General features: G+C 36.5%; 1 protein-coding gene across 3 annotated transcripts; it reads right to left on the reverse strand.

Moving 5' to 3' along the window:
- Positions 1-113: 113 nt before the first annotated feature.
- On the reverse strand, positions 114-19,449 carry mapk4 (mitogen-activated protein kinase 4). 3 transcript variants are annotated; one of them, XM_058785378.1, is made up of 7 exons: positions 19,200-19,449; positions 16,975-17,048; positions 15,942-16,522; positions 9,432-9,576; positions 8,899-9,060; positions 8,621-8,822; positions 114-4,688 (listed from the first exon to the last, which is right to left on the reverse strand). In XM_058785378.1, the coding sequence occupies exons 3-7, from the start codon at positions 16,482-16,484 to the stop codon at positions 3,719-3,721; spliced, it is 2,022 nt and encodes a 673-aa protein (XP_058641361.1). In that variant the 5' UTR covers positions 16,485-16,522; positions 16,975-17,048; positions 19,200-19,449; the 3' UTR covers positions 114-3,718. The 3 variants fall into 3 exon arrangements, with proteins under 3 accessions (XP_058641361.1, XP_058641362.1, XP_058641363.1); XM_058785379.1 differs by lacking the exon at positions 19,200-19,449 and adding an exon at positions 18,966-19,180; XM_058785380.1 differs by lacking the exon at positions 19,200-19,449 and adding an exon at positions 17,725-18,950.
- Between the last annotated feature and the right edge of the window lie 2,796 nt (positions 19,450-22,245).

Below are 22,245 nucleotides of genomic sequence, written 5' to 3' on the forward strand. Positions count from 1 at the left end.
ATCAGTGAAAAATAAAACATTCAGCGTCATTTAAATATATAAATGAGGAGCTGGTTAGGAGTCATATCTGAGGTATTACATTTTAAACTTTCTGTAATTCACCTTTTGTATACATATCAATAGGTGATTTTTGCCCATTTGATTTTTTTTTTTTTTTTCTTTTTGGAAGATTAATAGCCAAAGATTGTGATGATAAATTTTTTAATTGCCATACTCGTTGACAGTGTTTGTAATTACAATCTAAACAATATCCAAACAAAAGTAATCAGTTTGACTCTGTATTGTGGATAGTATATAAAGGATGCTAGTAGTTCGGTCTAGCAATAATATATAATGTTCTTAGAGCCCAAACGGATGATGCCAATATAAATACCTGTATGTGCCGGAAAAGCCAAAATCACTTACAGTGAACCCATAAAACCAGCACAAACACACAAGCATAGATTTACCCACGTCACGTTTATGATGTATTGAGAGGCAGTGTTAGATGCCAGGCCTGGCTATTGGTCAGTCTCAAATCAGCTCCAGATACTTGATTCCGCCTTCAGTACTGATACCACATTGAGCTTTATCAGAAGAGGAGTTTGTTTAACATCGGGTCAGTATGTGATTCAGTGGCACAGATGTGTCATATAACGAAAGGTTAATATGTAACGACCTATTTGTGGCCCTGACACCACAAGAAACCAAAAAGTCTCATGATTTCAGTCCAAAATGGCCAGGCTCACATCAGGTGAACCAGGCTTAGATGTTTGTCAGACACCGTTGTAATCTGCCTCGAGATAGTCACCAGATTTGGAAACTGTACAAACGTGTGGCTTTGAACCAATGCAAAGTGTTGCTGTTTCTTTCTTTTTTTGTGTATTACTTTTGTTTTTATTATTCATCAAGAACAAATCTATGCTTATATGGCCATTTGCCTTGTAATGTTGTGCTTTACTGTTTGTTGGATACAGTAACTTCAGTACTGTGGTGTTTACATTGTAATCATATTGTAGAATAACTCATTGCAGTTGCCTAAAAATGCCAATCAACTAACTATTAATCACAAATTAAATATGAAATAACCAGGCATAGTGCAAAGGTGTTTCATGTCATTTTGTGTTTAGCAGTGTGAATCATCATGATGATCTTGTTACATCACACTGCTATATGTAGTACACAACTTTACATGGTGGATATGATTAAAAAAATAATAATTAAAGAAATTAATAGAGATGAATTTCATTAAACTATATTTTTCTACATATATAAGTTCTACCGGGGTGGTGACTTCTCACATGGAGAGTAAACTGGGATCCTTACAGTACCAGTAACTATAAGAAGACAATTCAGTGCTGAAATACCACTGAACAATTTCTTAAAGATGGTTATATCGCAAAAGAGTCTAAAAAGTTCGGGCAGGGGATCATAATGTGGATTGGTTCCATATATCCATTGTTTGTTTGTTTTTCTTGCCCAGGGACGTCTCTCCCTTGTGTGAGAGTGAGTGGTTGCGAGTTGTTAAAATTTCAACAGTTTTTCATGATTATTTTTTGAAAAGTAAGGCTGAATAACTTTGTAATTTTGTTTCCCTGAAATGCAATATTGAGCTGCCAGAATGAGGTCAATTGAACCTCCACCAGCAGTGGCGATAACATGGTTTAGAGTCAGACAGGGGCACAGCAAGATTCAGTAAAACGTTTTACTAACCTGCATCCGATATTTTGCATCAACCTGGCGATATAATCTGCCTTTCTGCTATGACTTGGTTTGTTTTTTAACGGCACGCCAGCGAAATCTTCCACATGCGCAGTAAAAAACATTATTTACGCAAGTACACGAACGCAGACGCTTGCCGCTCTTGTTTTGGTATCGCGCTAACAAACCTCAGTACTCAGAGAGCAGTTCAATTTAAATGTATCTGATGTTAAACTACATGTGTTAATAAAACGTAATAAATTCTTACTGCATCATGACAGTAGTTGATCCATAATAAATTTACGCTATTTTGTCATTGCAGCGCCCCTTGTGGCAATGCTGAGAGTTGCGTTGAATTTCGTAATCGCGTCTGTGTTCAGGTATTTGCGTAACCGAACATGAGGCTGCAGTAGTTTGGCCACAGAGTTAGTTTTGAGTTACATATTCAAAGAATGGTGTGTGAACCACTACTATGCTAAATCACAGTCAGAAACGTCAAAGCCATTCTGTGTTTTTAGATGGACATGTTATGATTGGACAAATCCAGAGATCACTATGTAAGACTTACAGAAACAAAATCATCCATATCCACAACCAGTGTGTTGATAAAAGGTTTCATAACTGTTCTTGGCAGCCTAGTGACATTCTCCCGTAGTGTACTAATATCATTTATTAAGTTTCCATGTTCTTATCTGCACTTGAAAATAGAATGTAGCCCAATCCTCTGCTGGCCTGCTGATTGCCTGCTTTGTGTCGTCTCTATTGCCATGATGTGAATGCTATGCTGTTAACTGTCTGGTACCATCTTAAGACAGGGCTTTAGTTTTAACAAAAAAACCCATATCTGCATATGTACTGTATTGCTGTTTCCTTTCTTTTTGGAACTTTTTTGTGAAAGTTGTCTGCATTTTAACTAATTAAATTATGGGAATTAAAATTACAAAGAATAACAATCTGCTGATCTCGTGTTTTAATTTAGCGATTGATGTTTTAAAAGTTAAAGATGTGGGTTTCTCTTTGGAGCAACCAGTGGTGTGAGTTTGGTGTGGGACTATCCGTTTAGCCAACCAATGGATGATGGGGGGAAATCTATTTGAAAAAAATCTGTAGAAATACCCTATGCAAAGATATATTTGATATTTCACATTTAAATAAAATACTTTAAATCAGCAACAATATGTTCCATATACACGGTGGCCAAAAATGGAGCAAACTGAAATGACTGCAGTCTTTATTGCATTGTGAGTGAAAACTTTTTAAATATGCTTATCAAAAGTGCCATTTTTAGCCCACACTGGGAAAAAAAAAATACTCCTGTTACACACTTCTGTTAATTATTTAATAAAGTAATAAAAACTAAAAACTATGCAGCCTAAAGTTATTAAACGACAATTAAAATGAAAAGACAAAACAATTAAAAGACATAGCCTTCACTCTTGCTCAATGCTTTTAGTAACATTAAATAAAACATTTTAGTTTTAAATTTACAGTGCGCCTAAAGACATATAGTTATGAGAAAAATTAACTGGGAGGAAAAAAAAAAATACTTGCACATTTTCATAAGAAACTTGAAAAATTTCTCTAACAAAATTTAGTTTTAAAATTTAGTTTTAAATATATTCACCAGAAAGATTAAAATATTTCAAATGGAATAGTTCATAGAGAAATGTGGGAAATCAAATATGAGAGCAGCAAAAACAAATTTGAGAGAATGCAAAAGTTTCTTGGAGGAACACAATTTTTTTTGGAGAGAGAGAGAAAGATTCATAAGGAAGAAAAAAAGATTTCCCATCAACATGTGCCCTCAAGGCTCCAATCAAATCCTATTTGAGATCTCAGATGTTTTTTGCCAGGCTATCCTCATTCTAGAGGTAAATACTTCATATTTCTTCTGGAATACAGAATCATACCCTCAGGTAATAAATCAACATTCTCAAAAAACTCAAAAGGTCCCCAGTATTCACATTCATTCATTCCACCTTAAATAAGTTGCACTAAACATCTTCAAAATCATTAAATAAAAAGTCAAAGATCCCCTCTACCAGTGCTCTTTATGACACCCATGAGCCTTGACCATCTCAGGCGTTGGAGTTTGTGTTCTGGAGGGTCTGTGATCTGAGACGTTGTGAACATGACTAATGCTGCCCGATTTGGGAGCGTCCGAGTTCTCCGCCAGTGCCTCACTCTGACTACACAGCCTCAGAGCCTGAGAGATAAACACGTCCAGGTCAAAATGTTCTTCCCCGGAAGGCTCCATCTGCGAGGGCTCCTCATCATTTTCACAACGAATGGAGGAAGACAGGTAATTTGCTGAACCGTGATGAGGCGAGGAAGGAGAAGAGGGCAGCAGAGATGGAGGAGCGGTGAAGAACGGGTTAGGACTCCTCCTGCTGTCGTGAAGGCTGGACAGTTGCAAAGCTGCTGGGATTTGCATGTGAGAATGAGGCATCATTGTAGGAGACAGCGGCTGAGGAGGGGAACACGGGGAGGTGAGAGCTTCTTGAGGAGAACCGGGCGAGTGGAGCCCAGACTGTGCGCTCTCCACCCAGCGCGAGATCTCCTGGAACAGATCTCCAGGCTCGGTGAGAAGCTTCTCCACGCTGCCACCTCTTGGAACAGACATGCTGTTATGCCTCCAGTGAGACAGGTCCAGTATTAGCTTGGGTTCAGAGTAGTGCTGCGGCTTCCCTTCCCGCCACGCAATCTTATCCAGGTAGGACGGAGAGCCCACCTTGTAATCGCAGGAGCGGCCGCAGTCCAGCTCGGTGAACTGGCCACAGACGCGTTCCAGAGACGAATGGGACTGCTCCAGGAAGCGCTCTGCGGAGCTGCTGTGGGAGTATTTGCGAGGGTCTACCTGAGCCTCCTCGATGTGGGCCGCTGAACTCGCTCGTGGATCTCTTTGAACCTCGTCGTCTTCCGCCTCTCCCAGTTCAGAGACGCTCTGCATGCAGCCGCACTGCTCCTGCTGCGGCCAATACACGTCTGACGATAGACTCCCATCATACCTGGAAAAAACAACAAAAATAAGTGTATTTTTACGATGTACAATGAGGTGCATATTAGCAATTAGTCAGTGCATTATTTATTTTAAAATAATGTTTTTGGTTAAATCGCCTCAATCTCTTTTTCCACAGTTTTTTTTAATTGCATTAATTGACTTTACATTTTTTTTTTTTTATAAAACATTAAGTTTTATAATGTAAGGCACTGCACCACCAGCATCAATGATACTTTTTTTTTTTAATTAAATTTTTTTATTTTAACTTATATTAATAACTTTTATTAAAACATGCATTATTAAATAAGATTTGCAAACTATACTTATTTTTATACTTGTGTATTTATTTACTGGATTAACATTAAAAATACATAAAAGGATACAGTACTGTTCAAAAGTTTGCGGTCAATAATAAAATGAATACTTTTATTTAGCAAAGACACTTTAAATTGATCAAAAGTGACAACTGATGTATCATGCTTTCCACAAAAAAATATTCGGCAGCACAACTGTTTTCGACATCGTTTCTTGAGGATCAAATCAGCAAATTAGAATAATTTCTAAAAGATCGTGTGATACTAAAGATTGGAGTAATGATGCTAAAAATTCAGTTTTGCACCACAGGAATAAATTATAGGTTTAAAAATAGAAAACCTTTTACTTGGTGAACATACCAGATTGAAAAAATAAATAACTTTTTAATCAACCAACATTTAACAAGCTTGGTGTTGACTAATGTGATCAGTTAGTCACGCTTGTCTGTGCTATCAATTATTTCAACTTCTGTCCTGATCAATGTAAGTGCATTACTTTAAGCACAAATGTTATGTTAAACAAAGAATAGAGTCAAACTGGTGGTAATGAATAACATCTGTGGCATAGACATTCATTTCTTTTCAACAGCCGCATTTTGGTGAAAATAATTTTAACGTTTCAAGGGTTCATTTCTGTTTCTGATCTTTGGTCTCAGCTAACAAGCTTGTTCTCCTCCCACTGCTGGCTGTGATCAGTAATGGAAGAGCTTCTGTCAGATGAGCCCATATGGCCACACAGAGGACAACAATGACATTCTTATTAAGTTGTCACAGAGTCTGCTACGAGATATAATTATGCAGGGATTTAATAAGCTTCTATATTCAAACAGCATTCTACATCACTGATAAGTCCTCGGGGCATTTCAGTACCCATCTGTGTAAACTGCCTTTTACATGACCCTTGTTTTTACTCTTCCAGTGTTCATGTATCCACAAACTTTTAACGATCAAAGTTTAATCATTAAAAGAAGTATCAAAGAACGAATGCAGACTTTAATTTGTTCTCCAAAACTTAAACTTCATTATGCTGTAGTACTCAAGTACTGCATTTTATAGGGTCCACAAAAGTTTTTTTGTTTGTTTATTTTTTTATGTTCTTTTAAAAGTATTGCTCATTGTACCCAAAGGGTAACAAACCAATTTCTTTGCTTAACACATATACGATGGGAAAATGCTTAATAATAACAAAAACACACAACAAACCAATAAAAGCTTTATCTTGGTCATAATATGTCCTGGTATACATTGTAACATATTTTTGGGCTTTGTACTATACATAATTTGGAGAACACCTTTTTCCCCCCTTTTTTGCTATGGAGAGCCTCAGAAGGAAATAATATTCAAATTTTTTAGTGAGTAATCATCATAAAGTCAAATTATTTTTTATTACGAGAAATATGTTTGTTGCCAAGAAGCAACATTGTGTGACAGAGGAACAGTTGCTGTAGAACATATATTGCCATTATCATACAGAAGATTCAGCTTTGCCACAACAGAAGTAAATAACATATTAAAATATAATTTACATTTTTCAGGTTTCATAAACCCTACTGTTTTTACTGTACTTCTGATTAAATATATACAGTCATGGCCAAAAATATCGGCACCCTTGGTAAATATGATCAAAGAAGGCTGTGAAAATTAATCTGCATTGTTAATCCTTTTAATCTTTTATTTAAAAAAAAACTCACAAAAATCGAACCTTTCATTGGATAATAAGAATTTAAAGTGGGGGGGAAATATCATTATGAAATAAATGTTTTTCTCAAATACACGTTGGACACAATTATTGGCACCCCTAGAAATTCTCATGAGTAAAATATCTCTGAAGTCTATTCCCATTCATATTCACAATTTTGAGCACTCCAGGGTGATTATGAACATGAAATTATCCAGCCATGGCTTCCTGTTTCACAGAAATATAAATAGGAGGGAAAACTAAGCCCAAATGCCCTTATTCATCCATCACAATGAGAAAAACCAAAGAATATATTTCTGATGTGCAGCAAAAGATAATTGAGCTTCACAAATTAGTGAAGTGGCATTAAGAAAAGAGCTACAGCAGTGAAAATTCCCATTTCCACCATCAGGGCAATAATTAAGAATTTCCAATCAACATAAAATGTTACGAAACTGCCTGGAAGAGGACGTGTGTCTATATCGTCCTAATGCACAGTGAGAAGGAGAGTTTGAGTGTCTAAAGACTCTCCAAGGACCACAGCTGGAGAATTGCAGAAAATAGTTGAGACTCAGGGTCAGAAAACCTTAAAAAAAAAAAAAACACTAAAAAAAAAAAATTGTCAAACAGCACCTACATCACCACATGTTGTTTGGGAGGGTTTCAAGAAAAATTCTCCTAGCTCATCCAAAAAGAAACTCCAGCATATTCAGTTATCAGACACGACTGGAACTTCAAATGGGACTGGCTTCTATGGTCAAATGAAACTAAAAAAACGTGCTTTTTAGCAGCAAACACTCAAGATGGGTTTGGTGAACACAGGGATAAAAAGTACCCCATGTGTACAATGAAATACACTGCTGTATTTTTTATGTTGTGGGCCTATATTTCTGCTGGAGGTCCTGGACATCTTGTTTAGACACATGGTATCACTGATTCTATGAAATACCAACAGATAAAAAAAATATCAATAAATGACTGACTCTGTTAGAAATCTTATAATGGGCCATGTTTGGATCTTCCAACCGTACAATAATCCAAACACAAACCTCAAAAACAACACAAAAATGGGTCACTGAGCACGAAACCAAGCTTCTGCTGGCCATTCCAGTCCTCTGACCTGAACCCTGTAGAAAATGAGTGGTGAACTGAAGAGAAAAAGCACCAACATGGAGCTGGGAATCTAAAGTGTCTGGAGTGATTCTGGATGAAGTAATGGTCTCTGATCTCTTGTCAGGTGTTCTCTAACCTCATCAGGCATTATAGGAGAACATTTAGAGCTGTTAAACTGGCAAATGGAGGTTTCAAAAAGTATTGAATAAAAGGGTGCCGTTAATTGTGGCCAACGTGCATTAGAGAAAAACATTTATTTCATAATGATATTTCCCCCCATTTTAAATTCTTATTATCCAATGAAAGGTTAGATTTTTGTGAATTTTTTAAATAAAATATCAAAAGGATTAACAATGCAGATTAATTTTCACAGCCTTCTTTGATCATATTTACCAAGGGTGCTGATATTTTTGGCCATGACTGTAGCTTCTTTGGAAAATATTTTTTTAAATGTTACTTTTGAACAGTAGTGTCTAAATTATTTATTATTATTAATTTTAGTTTTTTAAATTATTTTCATAACAAGGTGCTAGAAATATATATATTTTAAACATTTCATTTATAATACATGCACTAGAGTAATTATTAAATATGGTAGGAATGTGGATTGTACTTTATTTGAAACTTGACATTTGATTTATGAAATAAAAATTAAGTTTGCTCGGCTATATAAATTACATTCTTTGTAAAAGACCAAGATTGTTTTTTTAAACTGTCACAGATCTTTGTCAGCAACACTGGAACTGTAACAAATGCCATCATCCGTATTGAAAATTTTGAACTCTGGGTGTTGGCAAGTCTGAGAGGCTCGTGTGTGACATGCGAATGCTGTACCTGTCCCAGTGGGAGCTGAGCGCGTGACCATGCTCGGTGACCAGACTGTCCTCCAGCTCGTCCTCTATGCGAAAAGGCTGCAAGGAGACAGGCTCATCCTGAGGACACGAGTATCTCTGGAGGTATGGATAAGACAAAGCCGCTTCTGCTGTCAGCCGGTCCATGGGATTAAAGGTGAGGATACACTCCAGGAAATCAATGGCTGAAATGTGGAGTCAGTGAATAATGCTGTTGATGTATGACAGTATCACATATTTTAAAAATTATGCTCAACTTACCTTTGTCCTCCACCTCTGGCAATAGTTTTCTGAGTGACCTCTTAACCGCCCACCCTTGACCTACAAAACAGGGCATGACCTTCAGCAATTCCTGTCTGTCCTCCTCTCTAATAACAGGCACAGTGTCCAAAATCAGCTGCATCTGCTCCAGTTCATGAGCACCTTAGAGAAGACAAACAAACAGAGAGGCGTCACAACTTTGTACCTTAATGTTATCATTAATACAATTTTTTTATATTCTTGACACTGCTTTTGTTGCATGTATTGGTGTTTTGGCAGTATTGCATGCACAACAATCATGCTAAGATGCCACTGTGAAATTAAAATATAAATCGATTGATATGTCAGGTCTAAACGTCTATTTTTACTTCACCATCTATAGCCACTAGAGGACGCCCTAAGACTAGTCTGGATAATGAAGATTGATGTTCTTGTTTTTCAAGTTAAACCGCAAGATCTATACAAAACCAACAGAGCAACAGAAACACTAATGGCAACCCTTTGCTCATTACTGAGTGCTGTTCTAGTCTTACCTGCAAACAGCATGCGTCCTGTGAGCATCTCAGCCAGAATGCAGCCTGCGGCCCACATGTCAATTGCTTTAGTGTAGTTATTTGGAGACAGCAGCAGTCTTGGTGAACGGTACCATTTAGTGACCATTCCTTCTGACAGATATCCCTGCAGAGAAAACATAAAATGCCATCCATATATAACATACATAACTATTAAATGGTGTACTTAACATGATAATAGCCTTTTTTTTTTTTTCTTTTTTTTTTGTCGTTTTTGGAGGTAGACAGCCTTTTAAAAAAAAAAAAAAAAAGGAAAAAGAAATCCTCATTTGATTGTCCAAGATTCCTCATTTGAACAGAAAATGAATAAACCTAATAAAAACCTAATATAATTTATATAAAGATATATTATACTGTTTATTGTACATACATACATGTGTATATACTGTTTTACTGTATTTACAAATAAATGCAGCCATATTATTTTGTTTCAAAATAACTGTTTTTACTTTTAATGCATTTTAAAATGTAAATGTATTCCTGTGCTGGCAAAGCTGATTTTTTTTTTCATGAAATCATTCTAATATGCTGGTTTGATACTCAAGAAACATTTCTTTTTTATTATCTGTTTTGATGATTGTTAATATTTATGTGAATCCTGATACATTTTTCAGGATTCTTTGATAAATATAACGTTTAAAAAGAACAGCATTTATTTAAAAATAAAATCTTTTTCATCTAAATCTAATTTAGTAAATGTGTTGTACAAATATAAATACGTAGGGTGTAAGAAAAGCCATGTGACTCAGCATCAGTGTAAAGTCAGATGAGAAGCAGCTGATGTACAGTAACCCTATGACTCCCAATATCCCCTCCTACAATCTCCTTCAGCTCATCCTTTCCTCTTCTTTCTCACCTCCCACTCTCCCCCTGGGCCCAGGTGATGAATTATTTGTGAGATTTTAGCAGGCAGCCTCAGTAGGGTGGATCTGAAGGGTGATGGTGACACAAACGAGAATGATATTTACATATCCTGCTTACAAAGAGAGCCTTTGTCTTTTCACTGGAGCTGATTCACTAAGACCTTTGAAACTGTTCACAAGCCAGACGAACAAAGACTGAAAATGAGCACTAATAAGGGAAAACGGTTTTAGACATCTTGACCAACGAATGTCTATGACGCTGGTTTTGTGCTGTCAAGAACTGTCAGTGCAACTTACACGCTGAGAAGGGCAGAGGATTTTCTGCTGTCAACATCTCACATTTCACTGTCGAAAAATCAACAAATATGATAAACTACATTTTTTAGAAAGTGTAACATTAATATTTTTATATTAATAGAGTTACTTTCATTTTATTATATTTGTATATAAACACTGTAATATACAGTTAAAGGTTATCAATAATACTTAAAAATAACTGAGCACCGTCGGCGCCGATAGCCTTGTGGGCAGCGCGTCGACATGTAGCACCGTTGTGCTTCGGGCGTCCCGTGTTAGAGTCCCGGCTCGCGCACCTTTCCCAATTCCGTCCCCCCTCTCTCTCTCCAACTTCGTTTCCTGTCTACCTACTGTCCTATCAAATAAAAGGCAAAAACGCCAAAAATAAATCTTAAATAAATAAAAAATAATAACTGAGCACCAAATCAGCATATTGATATTCAGTAAATTCAGCTTTGCTATTACAGAAATAAATTTAATTATAAAATATGTGACCCTGGACCACAAAACCAGTCATAAGTAGCACAGGTATATTTGTAGCAATAGCCAACAATACATTGTATAGGTCAAAATTATATTTTTTTCTTTTATGCCAAAAAAAAAAAATACTTTTTGTACGGAAATAAAACAAAAACACAGGGATACAGCCGCGACACAGGGATACGCTGTTTGCGTTCAAATCAAAGCGTAAATCGACGTATAAAGACGTATCCCAGTGTCGCGGCTGACACAGAAGAGTGCACGCATTTTGCGTCCAGGGGATATTCTCCAAAATGGTGCTACGGTGAAGCAGAGGAGACATTACGGTGCCTAATTGTTGAATAAAGTTGTTATTTTTGTTTTATTTCCGTACAAAAAGTATTCTCGTCGCTTCATAACGTTAAAGTTGAACCACTGATGACAGATGGAGTATTCTGACGATATCTTTCATACTTTTCTGGACCTTGACAGTGTACTTTACTTGGCAGTCAATGGGACAGTCACAAGCCTCCCAGTTTTCATCCAAAATATCTTAAATTGTGTTCCGAAGACAAACAAAGCTTTTATGGGTTTGGAACGACATGGGGGTAAGTGATTAATGGCAAAATTTTCATTTTGGGGTGGAGTATCCCTTTAAGTAAAGATCATGTTCCATGAAGATATTTTGTAAATTTCCTACTGTAAATATATAAAAACTTAACTGTTGACAAGTAGTAGGCCTATGCATTGCTAAGGACTTCATTTGGACAGCTTTAAAGGAGATTTTCTATTATAATTTGAAATTTTTTGCACCCTCATATTCCAGATTTTCAAATAGTTGTATCTCAGCGAAATATTGTCCTATCCTAACAATAGCACAATAGCTTTTAGATGTGTAAATCTCCGTTTCGAAAAAATGACCTTGTTTTGTGGTCCAGGGTCACATTAAAAAATTTTATTTAAAAATTATTTTATTTTATTTTAAATTGTAGTAATATTTTAATCAGGTAAATGCAGCCTTGGTGAGCTTAAGAGATGTCTTTCTAAAACATTAAAAACATTGTAATTACCGTTGTGAATTTTAATTATTCCAAACTTTAAAAATTAAAAGTCTTGACATTAATGTTTTAACATTAAAAGATGAATACACATCTTTAATATCTAAAGATGTGTATTCATTTGTTTTTCAAGTTATCAAAGCAATCTTAAGTTAAATCATAAGTCTTATAATCTATGGTGTATCTGTTTAAAAGTGCTACTTACGCTGGTCAAGCCATCTTAAATGAGCTACTGAACAGGACAATGGGCCCACTGGTTCCTTATTTAAATTATAGATGACGTTCAGTGTCCACATCATTTTTATTCTCCATGTGATACTGAAGGAGTATAACCATCTGGGGCCCTCTCAGTTGCCTGCCTGCATTGCTAGCATATGTGGATCCAGATGCTTCCGAGAATCCATAGTCCACTTATCTGTGATCCTCTAGATTTGGGAACTGAATGTTCCCTCCATGCTGAGAGGGGAACAGACGCTCTCAGCACTGAGTGGCAGAGTTGCAGGAACTTGCTCAGTGAATGGGTGAAAGGAACTACTGCCCTTAATTCACTGAAGCTCGCTGCACACTCAGAGGTCCAATGACACACTAATGATTCTTTAGACTAATACAACCAGGAGTATCATGCACCTATATTTTAGAGGGGGCACAGGTGGCAGTCCAGGCTCATTTGGTATCCCTGGTATATGAGACATGACCAAAATATAAGAGTATTTTTCTCATAAGGGTAACTGTATATACTAGGTGGGCAATATACCGGTAGACATGATTTACCGGTAGAAATTTGTCAACCGGTAGAGATTTACACGCTCACGCGGCTTTGCTTTGCTACGTGGTACGAGGTCTTTTGAATAAAGACCTTATGCAAATCAAAAACAACTATATTGTGATATACCTATACAAAATTACTCGTATCATGACATAAGATTTTGGCCATATCGTCCACACCTAGTATATAGGGATAGACCCTCAAATGTTAAACCACACTTAAACTGTATGAATCCCATTGCATTTGATATCTGGAATAATATCTGGAAAAATGCTCAAACTTTTCTCAAACCTAACATTAATTTTTGTCAAATGTATGAACTTAGTTTCCCTTAAATGAGTGTTGGCTATAAGTTACTTTAGGCTTGTTTTTTTTCATTGGTTATTCACATACACTATCATTCAAAAGTTCAAGTTGGTAACATTTTTTAAAAGAAATTAATACTTTTGTTTCAGCAAGATGCATTTTTTTAATCAAAAGTTACAGTAAACATTTAAAGTGTTACAAATTATTTCTATTTCAAAGTAATGCTGTTCTTTCTTTCTATTCATCAAATAAACCTGGAAAAAGAAATATGTCATGGTTTTCATATTAATATTAAGTAGGTATTGTACTGTATACCAGCACATATTTCACAAATTTTTCCTAATCAGGAAATTTCTGCTGAATACGTCTTCATCATTTTGCACTATTTTTTTTTTTTATAGTTAAACATACAGAAAACCTTTCTTGCTTAAAATGTCTTACCTAAATGTTTGTGCAATAAGTGTGGCTAAAGTATTCAAACATTTTTTGAAGCCACTGAACAGAGAGCAGCTTTGACATTTTGATAATATATGCATATTTTGAGTGACATGAGAGCACAGGGATGCTGCTCTTATAGAGTCTGCAATCTCAGCTATCTTCCTATCAGTGCATGGCATTTTAAACAGGGCTCCTCAAAGAATAGACTTACTATAATTTCCTGAGCTGTTTTTATTCTAGCTGTTCCTTCAATCCCAAACTGTGACTATCCCCCTTCCCTGATCATTCACCCCACCTTGTCCTGTCTGACACAAAGCTCTCCATTCATGCTATCCTCCCGGTCTGCTAGTGTTACACAGTGAGCTCTGCTAAATAATACAGAAGCACAATGAGACAGTAAAGTGCCACATTAATCTTTCAGCTCCCATAACATCAAGATAATAGTTCATAATTATTGTGTAACGCAATAGAATAATGTTAAAGTTTGAACACATCTACGAGCAATGCACGGAAATATTGAATTATTGATGAATAATTGATTCAATTATTAAAAATGAATTATTTGGTGTACAAAATTGAAAGCATGGGAGAAGGTTTTGTGCAAGACAGACAAACAATAAGTCAACAAAGAATTTTCTAAAATATCTTTAGATATAGACTGCTTTAAAATGACTTACATATGCATAATAATATAGGAAATTGTTAAACCTCATGTAGTATAGCAGAAAGTACTGCTTAAAGCAGTGGTCTCAAACTCAGTTCCTGGAGGGCCACAGCTCTGCAGAGTTTAGCTCCAAATCACACCTGCGTGCAAGTTTCTAGTGATCCTGAAAACCTTGATGTGTTTAATTAGGGTTGGAGCTAAACTGTGCAGAGCTGTGGCCCTCCAGGAATTGAGACCAACGGCTTAAAGCGATAGCTCACCCAAAAAAAAAAAAAATTAAAATATCATATCAAAATGTACTCACACTCATGTTGTTCCAAACCTGTATGCAAGAAGACATTTTGAAGAATATTGATAACTAAACAGTTTCAGTTTCAGCTTTGGAATAACATTATGTTGAGTAAATGATGACAGAATTTTCTGGGTGAACTATCCCTTAAGACTCATTTGTAGCTGCCTAGACTTATGACAATGAAAACCATCAAAAGACTGATTGAAAGCAGATAATCTAAAGTACTTCTGTTCTAAGGAGGTTACGTTGAAGATGAAGCTGTAAATGGATTAATATGTCATTATCGTAACAGCCTGCAGCTTATGATAATTGATAGGAAATGTGATTCTGCTAATCAAGGCCAGACTGTAACTGCAGGGTGAACCACAGTGAAAGCTCACATGACAGTATTATACTTACTAACATCTAAAAGTGCTCCAAAATAAACTAAAATAACCAATTCTTCAAAGTATTACTCAGTAAAAAAAATTCCACCAATACTGCATAGTGTAATCCAAGACTACTTAATAAACATCTCGATCGGCTTTGATAGGATCAATACTGACTTATTTTGACCAATAACAATACAAATTATTTTCAGTTTAAGTGACCAATAGCTAATGCAGAACTGATTTGTAATTATTGTTATATTTCTATAACTCAATATTCAAACCACAACAATAATGTATTAATTAGCATTATTTATTGGTTTTATTTTAAAAAATTTTTGCAAAGTTGCTGTCTTGATCTAAAGTTATAATCTTTTTTTGGGCAATGTCTAATTGTTCAGATAATCATTATAATTTGATTATTGTTAAAATAATGTAATAACTAAATGATCATTAATCTACAAAACTAAAAAACAATGTTTATTATTATTATTATTATGAGTTACATTTTCTTGCAAAGTTGCTATTTCTATCTATGCAAATTTATATTCGTTTTGCGGTAATGTTTAATAGCTAACTATTATTTGATAATTGTTACAGTAATTATTATCTCTGCTTTTGTAATACAAAAGTACAAATGAATCAGCATTAATATACAATAAAACCATAATATGCATTGATTTTTTTTTTTGCAAAGTTGCTGTTTTGATCAAAATTAGGCCTAATTATTAAGTTACACATTTCTAACTTAAGAACGAATAAATGTTAAAAAGTTACTTTACCTGTGAATACAGGTGACCATTTATCAGTAGACCCGTTACTACAGCACTGATAACCAATAAAGCTGGAATGTAGGAACAACTGTATCACTTCTGTACCTATTTATATGCATGTTATTCTTCCTAGTAAGTGAAGCAGTATGTGCTGCAGTGGCACCTGCCCTGCTGCTGTGACTCTTACCTTGTGCGAATAATGTGGGTCGACAATGCGAGCCAGACCGAAGTCTCCGATCTTCAGCAGCATTTGCTCAGTGTTGATAAAGATGTTCGCTGGCTTGAGGTCACGGTGCAGCACGTTGGCCGAGTGGATGAACTTGAGCCCGCGAAGCAGCTGATAAAAGAGCAGGGTGGCGTGTTCTGCTGGCAACGGCCCTTGCTCCAGTAACCGTGCCAGGTCAGTTTCCATACACTCTTGCACAATGTATATCGCTGACACATGGGTCAGGTCACGCGGTAAAGGGTGACCGGATGGCCCCAACACGTCATGCACCCGGACGATGTTCTCATGCTGCAGCCGTCGGGTGATCTTCACCTCTCTCAGAGCATGTTTTACGCTGACGGCATCTCGCATGACCAGCTTCTTGACCGCCACACGCAGGCCGCTGCGCCTGTCCACAGCAGAGAGGACGAGTCCGGATGCTCCCGTGCCAAGAGGACGCAGATCCTGGTAATGTCCCCCCAGGTCAAAGCCATATCGGAATGGGGATGTATTCTGCCAGGCCATAGCTTAGAGAGGAGCAATTGGGCATTGCCTGTGAGAGGCTGCAGAGAGTGAGGAGAATGATAAATGACCAAATAATGCAATATTCTACTACAAAGCTATAAAAAAAAAACACAATTTTATTTTTATTACAATCTACAAGTCAAACCACAGCTTCATGATGCAAAAATTAACCCTTCTTCTCGAAGAGAGATCTTATATCACAGTTGCACACTATCAAAGCAATGGGGGCACAGTCCTGGGTGGAATACAACTCAACACCCTGGTACAGGGCAAGTGTTTCCATAGCAACATCCCACAGTCAGCCAGTGCCTGCTGCACACAGCAAACACTCTGAAGCGCAGTCTCCCAGGATTCATCTCTACCCCAAAAACACTCCATGTAATATTCAAACTCAATTACACTCCTGCACTGGAGTTGGAGATTCTCTGATGTCTGACTTTAACGTTAGCGGCAGGTGAGTTTCATTTATAATCTAAGAGCTTTCACTTGCCGTCTCCGGCTCCAGGCTGTCCTGTTCCCTCCATGCTCCTCACGCAGCTATGTGTCATGCTTCTCATGCATTCCCTTCAATGGAGAAAAGGAAAGAGAGAGGCAGAGAGCAAATATGTCATTAGATACTGATCACAATTACAATAAAAATGTACATTTTTACATTCAAAGCTTTTAAAATGTTTCAGCTTGGTGGTTTTCTGCATTGTTATATAAATATGCATCTCACTTAAAAACTCGGTTTGGTTAAAATGAACACCTTTGCCTTTAGCTGGCTCTTAGAGTGCAACAGTGCCCACACACTTTTTCTGCGGCCCTTGATCCGGAAGTTTTTCTCCCATTCATTTTTCCCATAGGGATTTTTTAAAAAAAGTCTTATTATCCATGAACCAAACCAGCCAGCTGCGTATGAGCGAATCAAAACATTACACTCTTTGATTTGAAGCAAAAAAATATTTGAAAATTGGACAAAAGCACAAAGGTACAAGACAATCTACAACAATCCCATAAAGCACTGCAAATGACAATCAAATTAAAAAGATGGAGAAATAAATGGAGAATAAAATATAAAAATATTGCTTTAAAGATGTTAATTGCATATATAGAAACAACATATTTTATTTTATACATATGCATATGTACACAAATATTTAAGGTATTTTGAGAGCCTAGGGAGACTAACTCGATTCTGTCATTCGCAGTGCCTCATGGGAGTGGGTGGGCGCTATAGAGTTATTTTGGTACAACTTACTTGAATCAGTTTCTGACTGGTGGAGATTACTTTGCAGAATCATGGGTAATATAATTTTTCATTCCGCAGATAAACACAATTATTTAAAAGAATAAGTTTGAAAAATAAAATCGGCAAAATAGATTGAGCAGACTGACGGCTTCAACAAAAGCACATAGTCTTGAATGTCTTGGAACAATAGGACTGTGTTTAAAGTTAAATAAATGATCTTTAAAAATCAAATGAATGGAATTTTTACTTCCGGAACCGACTGTTGCACTCTATGCTATTACTACTACTTTTTTTTTTTTTTTTTTACTCTGTACTGACACCTATTGGCCTGAATGCATGCAAGTGTTTTGTTTTACCAACTGCAGCTTCGCCACAAGCAAACTGTTTGTTTATATTTTGTTTTTTTCCCCTTTTTCCTCATACTACACACCTCCATGTAATAGACACTGGCCATTGCTCATTTAGTTTAGATGTATTGTTAATGCTTTGTAAAGAGCATTGAACATTAATTAAAAGTTTTATATAAAGTTAAAATTAGTATTATATACTAACTCTTCAATTTGCATAACACCACAGGTCATGTGATGTCAACATGGTAGCACCCATGAGGGGATGGACCCGTTCCTGTAATATAAAAATGCTTTTCTTGGACACATAAGTTTAGAGTACCTATCTCACATCATATTTTATTGATTTAAAAAAAAAAACATTGAGTGCACGGAAGAATCTAGTAGAAACCAATGGACCAGACTGGGTGAGCCGAACTTTATAAATAATGCATGTGACTATGGCGCTGACCGTGCAAGCGGATGCGATTTAATGTTGAACGTTAGAACAAAATGAATAGGCTACATTTATTACGCTGAATGATTTTATTGTTCATATTTACGCACAACGTTTGGTAAGGTGGATTAAAAACGGAGAACTTGTTAAGCCTGTGAATGAAGGCAAGAAAGCACAAATGAAGCTGTGGGTCCAGCTGAACACACAATAGGCAGCGCTGCATTCATTCGCCTTTGTGTGACAATAGTAACGCCTGTATTTGGTTCTGAAATTGAACGGATACATACGCAAACCCGTGCGCGCATTATAGTACAGAATAACAGCAGTTTCACTCGCAAGTGTATTCAGAAGTGCCTATACACGTATGAAACATAGTACAAAATCAGATTTTGACAACACTATCTTCTTATCTTCCGGCCCATCCGCGGAGAAAACTACAAAGGCAGCGATGCTCCTGGATCTCTTACCGTCGCCTGCCTTTGTCAGCTGCTCCACGGGTTTGCTCTATTTGTGTTGGAAAAAAAAGAAAAACGAACACAGTTTTCCATCGGGAAAGTGGTGTTTTCGTAGTTCAGAGTTTGTTATTGAATCTTGGCACTGGTGCAGTCCGGTAGATGGGTGTTTTAGTCTGTCAGTTTGCTGCTGCTGCTGCCGTGAGGAATTTTCCGTGTGTGTTATCAGAGAATAATATTAGATCTTACCCTCGATAGTGTCGCCGAGAGAGCGTTCCTTTGAGACACAGTGCATTTGTTCGGCTGCCAGTGTCCCTCTTCCAGTGTGGATCTACAAGCTTTTCTTTGACAAAACTCGTTGGTGCCCCCTTGATGACGTCACGCCCTCCCCGTCCATCAGCCGGTGATCCTGACACCTGCGCGCTCGTGCAGGACAAACACATCCAGTGCTCTGGCATCAGGTCTGCAGCTGGTCTTGACTGCTCAGGGCATCTGTTTTTGACATCTAAGTGCTTCACTCAACTATTTTCAAAGTACATTTTTATTGAAAAAATACTACTAGGTGCGGACACTAAATAAATATTTTTTATTTGTAGACTATTTCATAGGAAAGATTGTAAAATAAAAATACAGTAAAACTAATTTTATTACTATATTACATTACTATACTGACAAGACAGTACGTGCAAATATACAAAAATATTTATATTATTTCCATATATATATATATATATATATATATAATGAAGATTTCAGATGCAAAAGCCTCTAAGTGCCGTTTGAAAATTTCTTCTAAAATGAGCATTTTTTTTCAGGCTCCTATGTGTAGGTTCAGTATTTTCGCTTTAGGTTCTTTTCATTGCCATTAAAGTAAAATACCTGAACATAAACATAGGAGTCTGAGAAAAATGCTCATTTTAGAAGAAAATTTTAGACTCTCTCTCTCTCTCTCTCTCTATATATAGTGGTGGCCTGACATATCTGAAAATATTGACCTTTTTTTGCCTCCAAAACATGATTTCATTTCATAATGTTTATGAAACATGCAGATGGTGCTCTGAACACAACAAATATCAGATGAAGTGAGTCGTACTGTCCACTTTTAACTAATATTTGGTTTGTCCACCTTTTGCAGCAATTACAGCAGCACATCTCTCTGGCATAGTGTCAATATATTTCCTGAGAACTTCAACACTAATGTTATCCCATGCCTTCTGCAGCTCAAGCCAAAGGCTTTCCTTTGAATGTACAATAGATCTGTCCAGTTTATTTTCCAACTCGCCCCAAATTTGCTCGATGGGGTTGAGGTCCGGACTTTGAGGGGGCCAGTCCATTGTTTTCAATGTTCCAGCAGATTCCTTACACCGCAGGTAGTTCTGGCAATAGTTCGTTTTATGGGTAATGGCCAATTCAACAAAATCATTACTATATAAAATAAATAAAAAATATAAAGCTTTATTTATTTTCTAATTGATACAATTATAATTTATTTAGAAACATTTATACATTTTATACAGTGAAACTTAATTGGTTAACTTTGTTGCTTTACATGATGAATTTCAATGTGTGTGTGTATCTTGGTAAACCCTATGTTATGGGGACAAAATGTCCCCACAAAGATGGCAATATCCAAAATCCTTGTCCTTGTGGGGACATTTTTTGGTCCCCATGAAGAAACAAGCTTATATATCATAAAGAATGACGTTTTTGCAAATCTACAAATGCGCAAAGTTTTTTGTAAGGGGTAGGTTTATTTGTAGGGTTGGTGTAGGGCGATAGAAAATACAGTTCGTACAGTATTAAAAAAAAACATTACACCTATTGAATGTCCCCATAAAACATGGAAACCCAACGTGTGTGTGTGTGGCATCTTACTGAAATACTGTGATCAAAAAGACTGATGTAATTTCCTCAAATAATGTTAAACATTTAACTGTTTATTTAAATATTATTTCCTTTCAGATATTGTAGTAATTCATGCTGTCATTTCCTGAGAACTATGCATCAATTTATTTTCTAGCTCTCAGCTACAGTAGCATGTGCTGCTAGCATCGAGGAAATGTGTTTCAGAATATTTTTCAATTCATTCTGATCACCATTTATCTTTTTTTCTCAAGATATAGTGAACCGAGGTGAACTCTGCTGCTTTGTTTTGTACTTGCACACTCTCACTTCTCTCGCCCTCATTCTGTTTATGTGCCTTCAACTCCTTGATAAATGCTTAAAGACCTTCCTCTACTAAAAGTACAGCAGTTCCTGGAAACAAAATGAGCACCTCGGTTCCGGCAGTGCTGAGATGCAGAGATGCAATATCTTTGGATTCCTCAGCAGGAGAGACGGGGTGTTTGGCTGCCCTCCAAACGCTTCATCCTGACTGGGGTCAGGTTACCGCACTGAGAGTCAGTGGCGAGAGGAGGAAATTAGATAAATGAAGAGCTCGTCTACATTTCCTCTGTCCAAACACCTGAGTCAGCTCTGTGAGAGTGAGAGAGCAAAAAATATGTATAGATACACATGTAGTGTGTACATTTCTGAAAACATTTATAAAAATAACCAAGGCAGTATGTTGTGTTTAATTACTTCCACTTAAATTATGCATATGCTTATCATTGATCATTTATATCGTTAGATTATACTTAAGCTTTTATAATGCAAAGTAAAATAATTCAACCGCCATGGTGTATGCATTTGGGTCCTCTGAAAAATTTTGCCAGTTTGCTTTCCCCCCTTTAGCTTGCAGCGACCCCTAATGGTTACAATAGTAAATGATTTAGAATCAAACACTCATATTAGTATGTTTAACCTTGATTTGTTTAACAAAATAGAGTTTATATATATTCAGTTGTATCGTATACTATATTTATAAACCACTAAATTCAACAGGTTTTGTCTCGTTCTTTAAAGGTTTTCTGATTAAAAACTGACAAAGCTGAATTTAACTTCATTCAAATTGGTGCTGTAATTATATGGTGTTAACGGATTTTTTTTTTCTCTCTCTACATATGAAGACCATTTTATAGTATTGTAAACACTGAATGTTTATTCATTACATTCAACTTAAAGTGAAGTTGAATATTTGAAAACGCTGCTTAAAACTACAAAGTATGGGACAGTTTGTTCATTTTAAGGTTGTCAAAGTGGTTTACACAATTCAGGGATTCAATACATTTTGGGTTGTTTGCATTAAAAAAAAAAGTGGGCCAACAGAGCCTCTCTCATAATTACAGTTCAGGGCTTACATGAGCTATATCGTCACAAATGTGTCAGCGTGAGACAGATAGCAACTAAAGTATAC

Source organism: Onychostoma macrolepis, chromosome 08 (assembly GCF_012432095.1).
Source record: "Onychostoma macrolepis isolate SWU-2019 chromosome 08, ASM1243209v1, whole genome shotgun sequence".
Lineage (NCBI taxonomy): Eukaryota > Metazoa > Chordata > Actinopteri > Cypriniformes > Cyprinidae > Onychostoma > Onychostoma macrolepis.

Coding starts and splice junctions, on each gene's coding strand:
- mapk4 (XM_058785378.1), bottom strand. CDS start 16,484: ATGGCCTGGCAGAATACATCCCCATTCCGATATGGCTTTGACCTGGGG. Junction 9,577..15,941: donor ACCCACATTATTCGCACAAG/GTAAGAGTCACA, acceptor TTTTCTCTGCAG/GGATATCTGTCAGAAGGAAT. Junction 8,823..8,898: donor GCCAGAGGTGGAGGACAAAG/GTAAGTTGAGCA, acceptor TCCACATTTCAG/CCATTGATTTCCTGGAGTGT.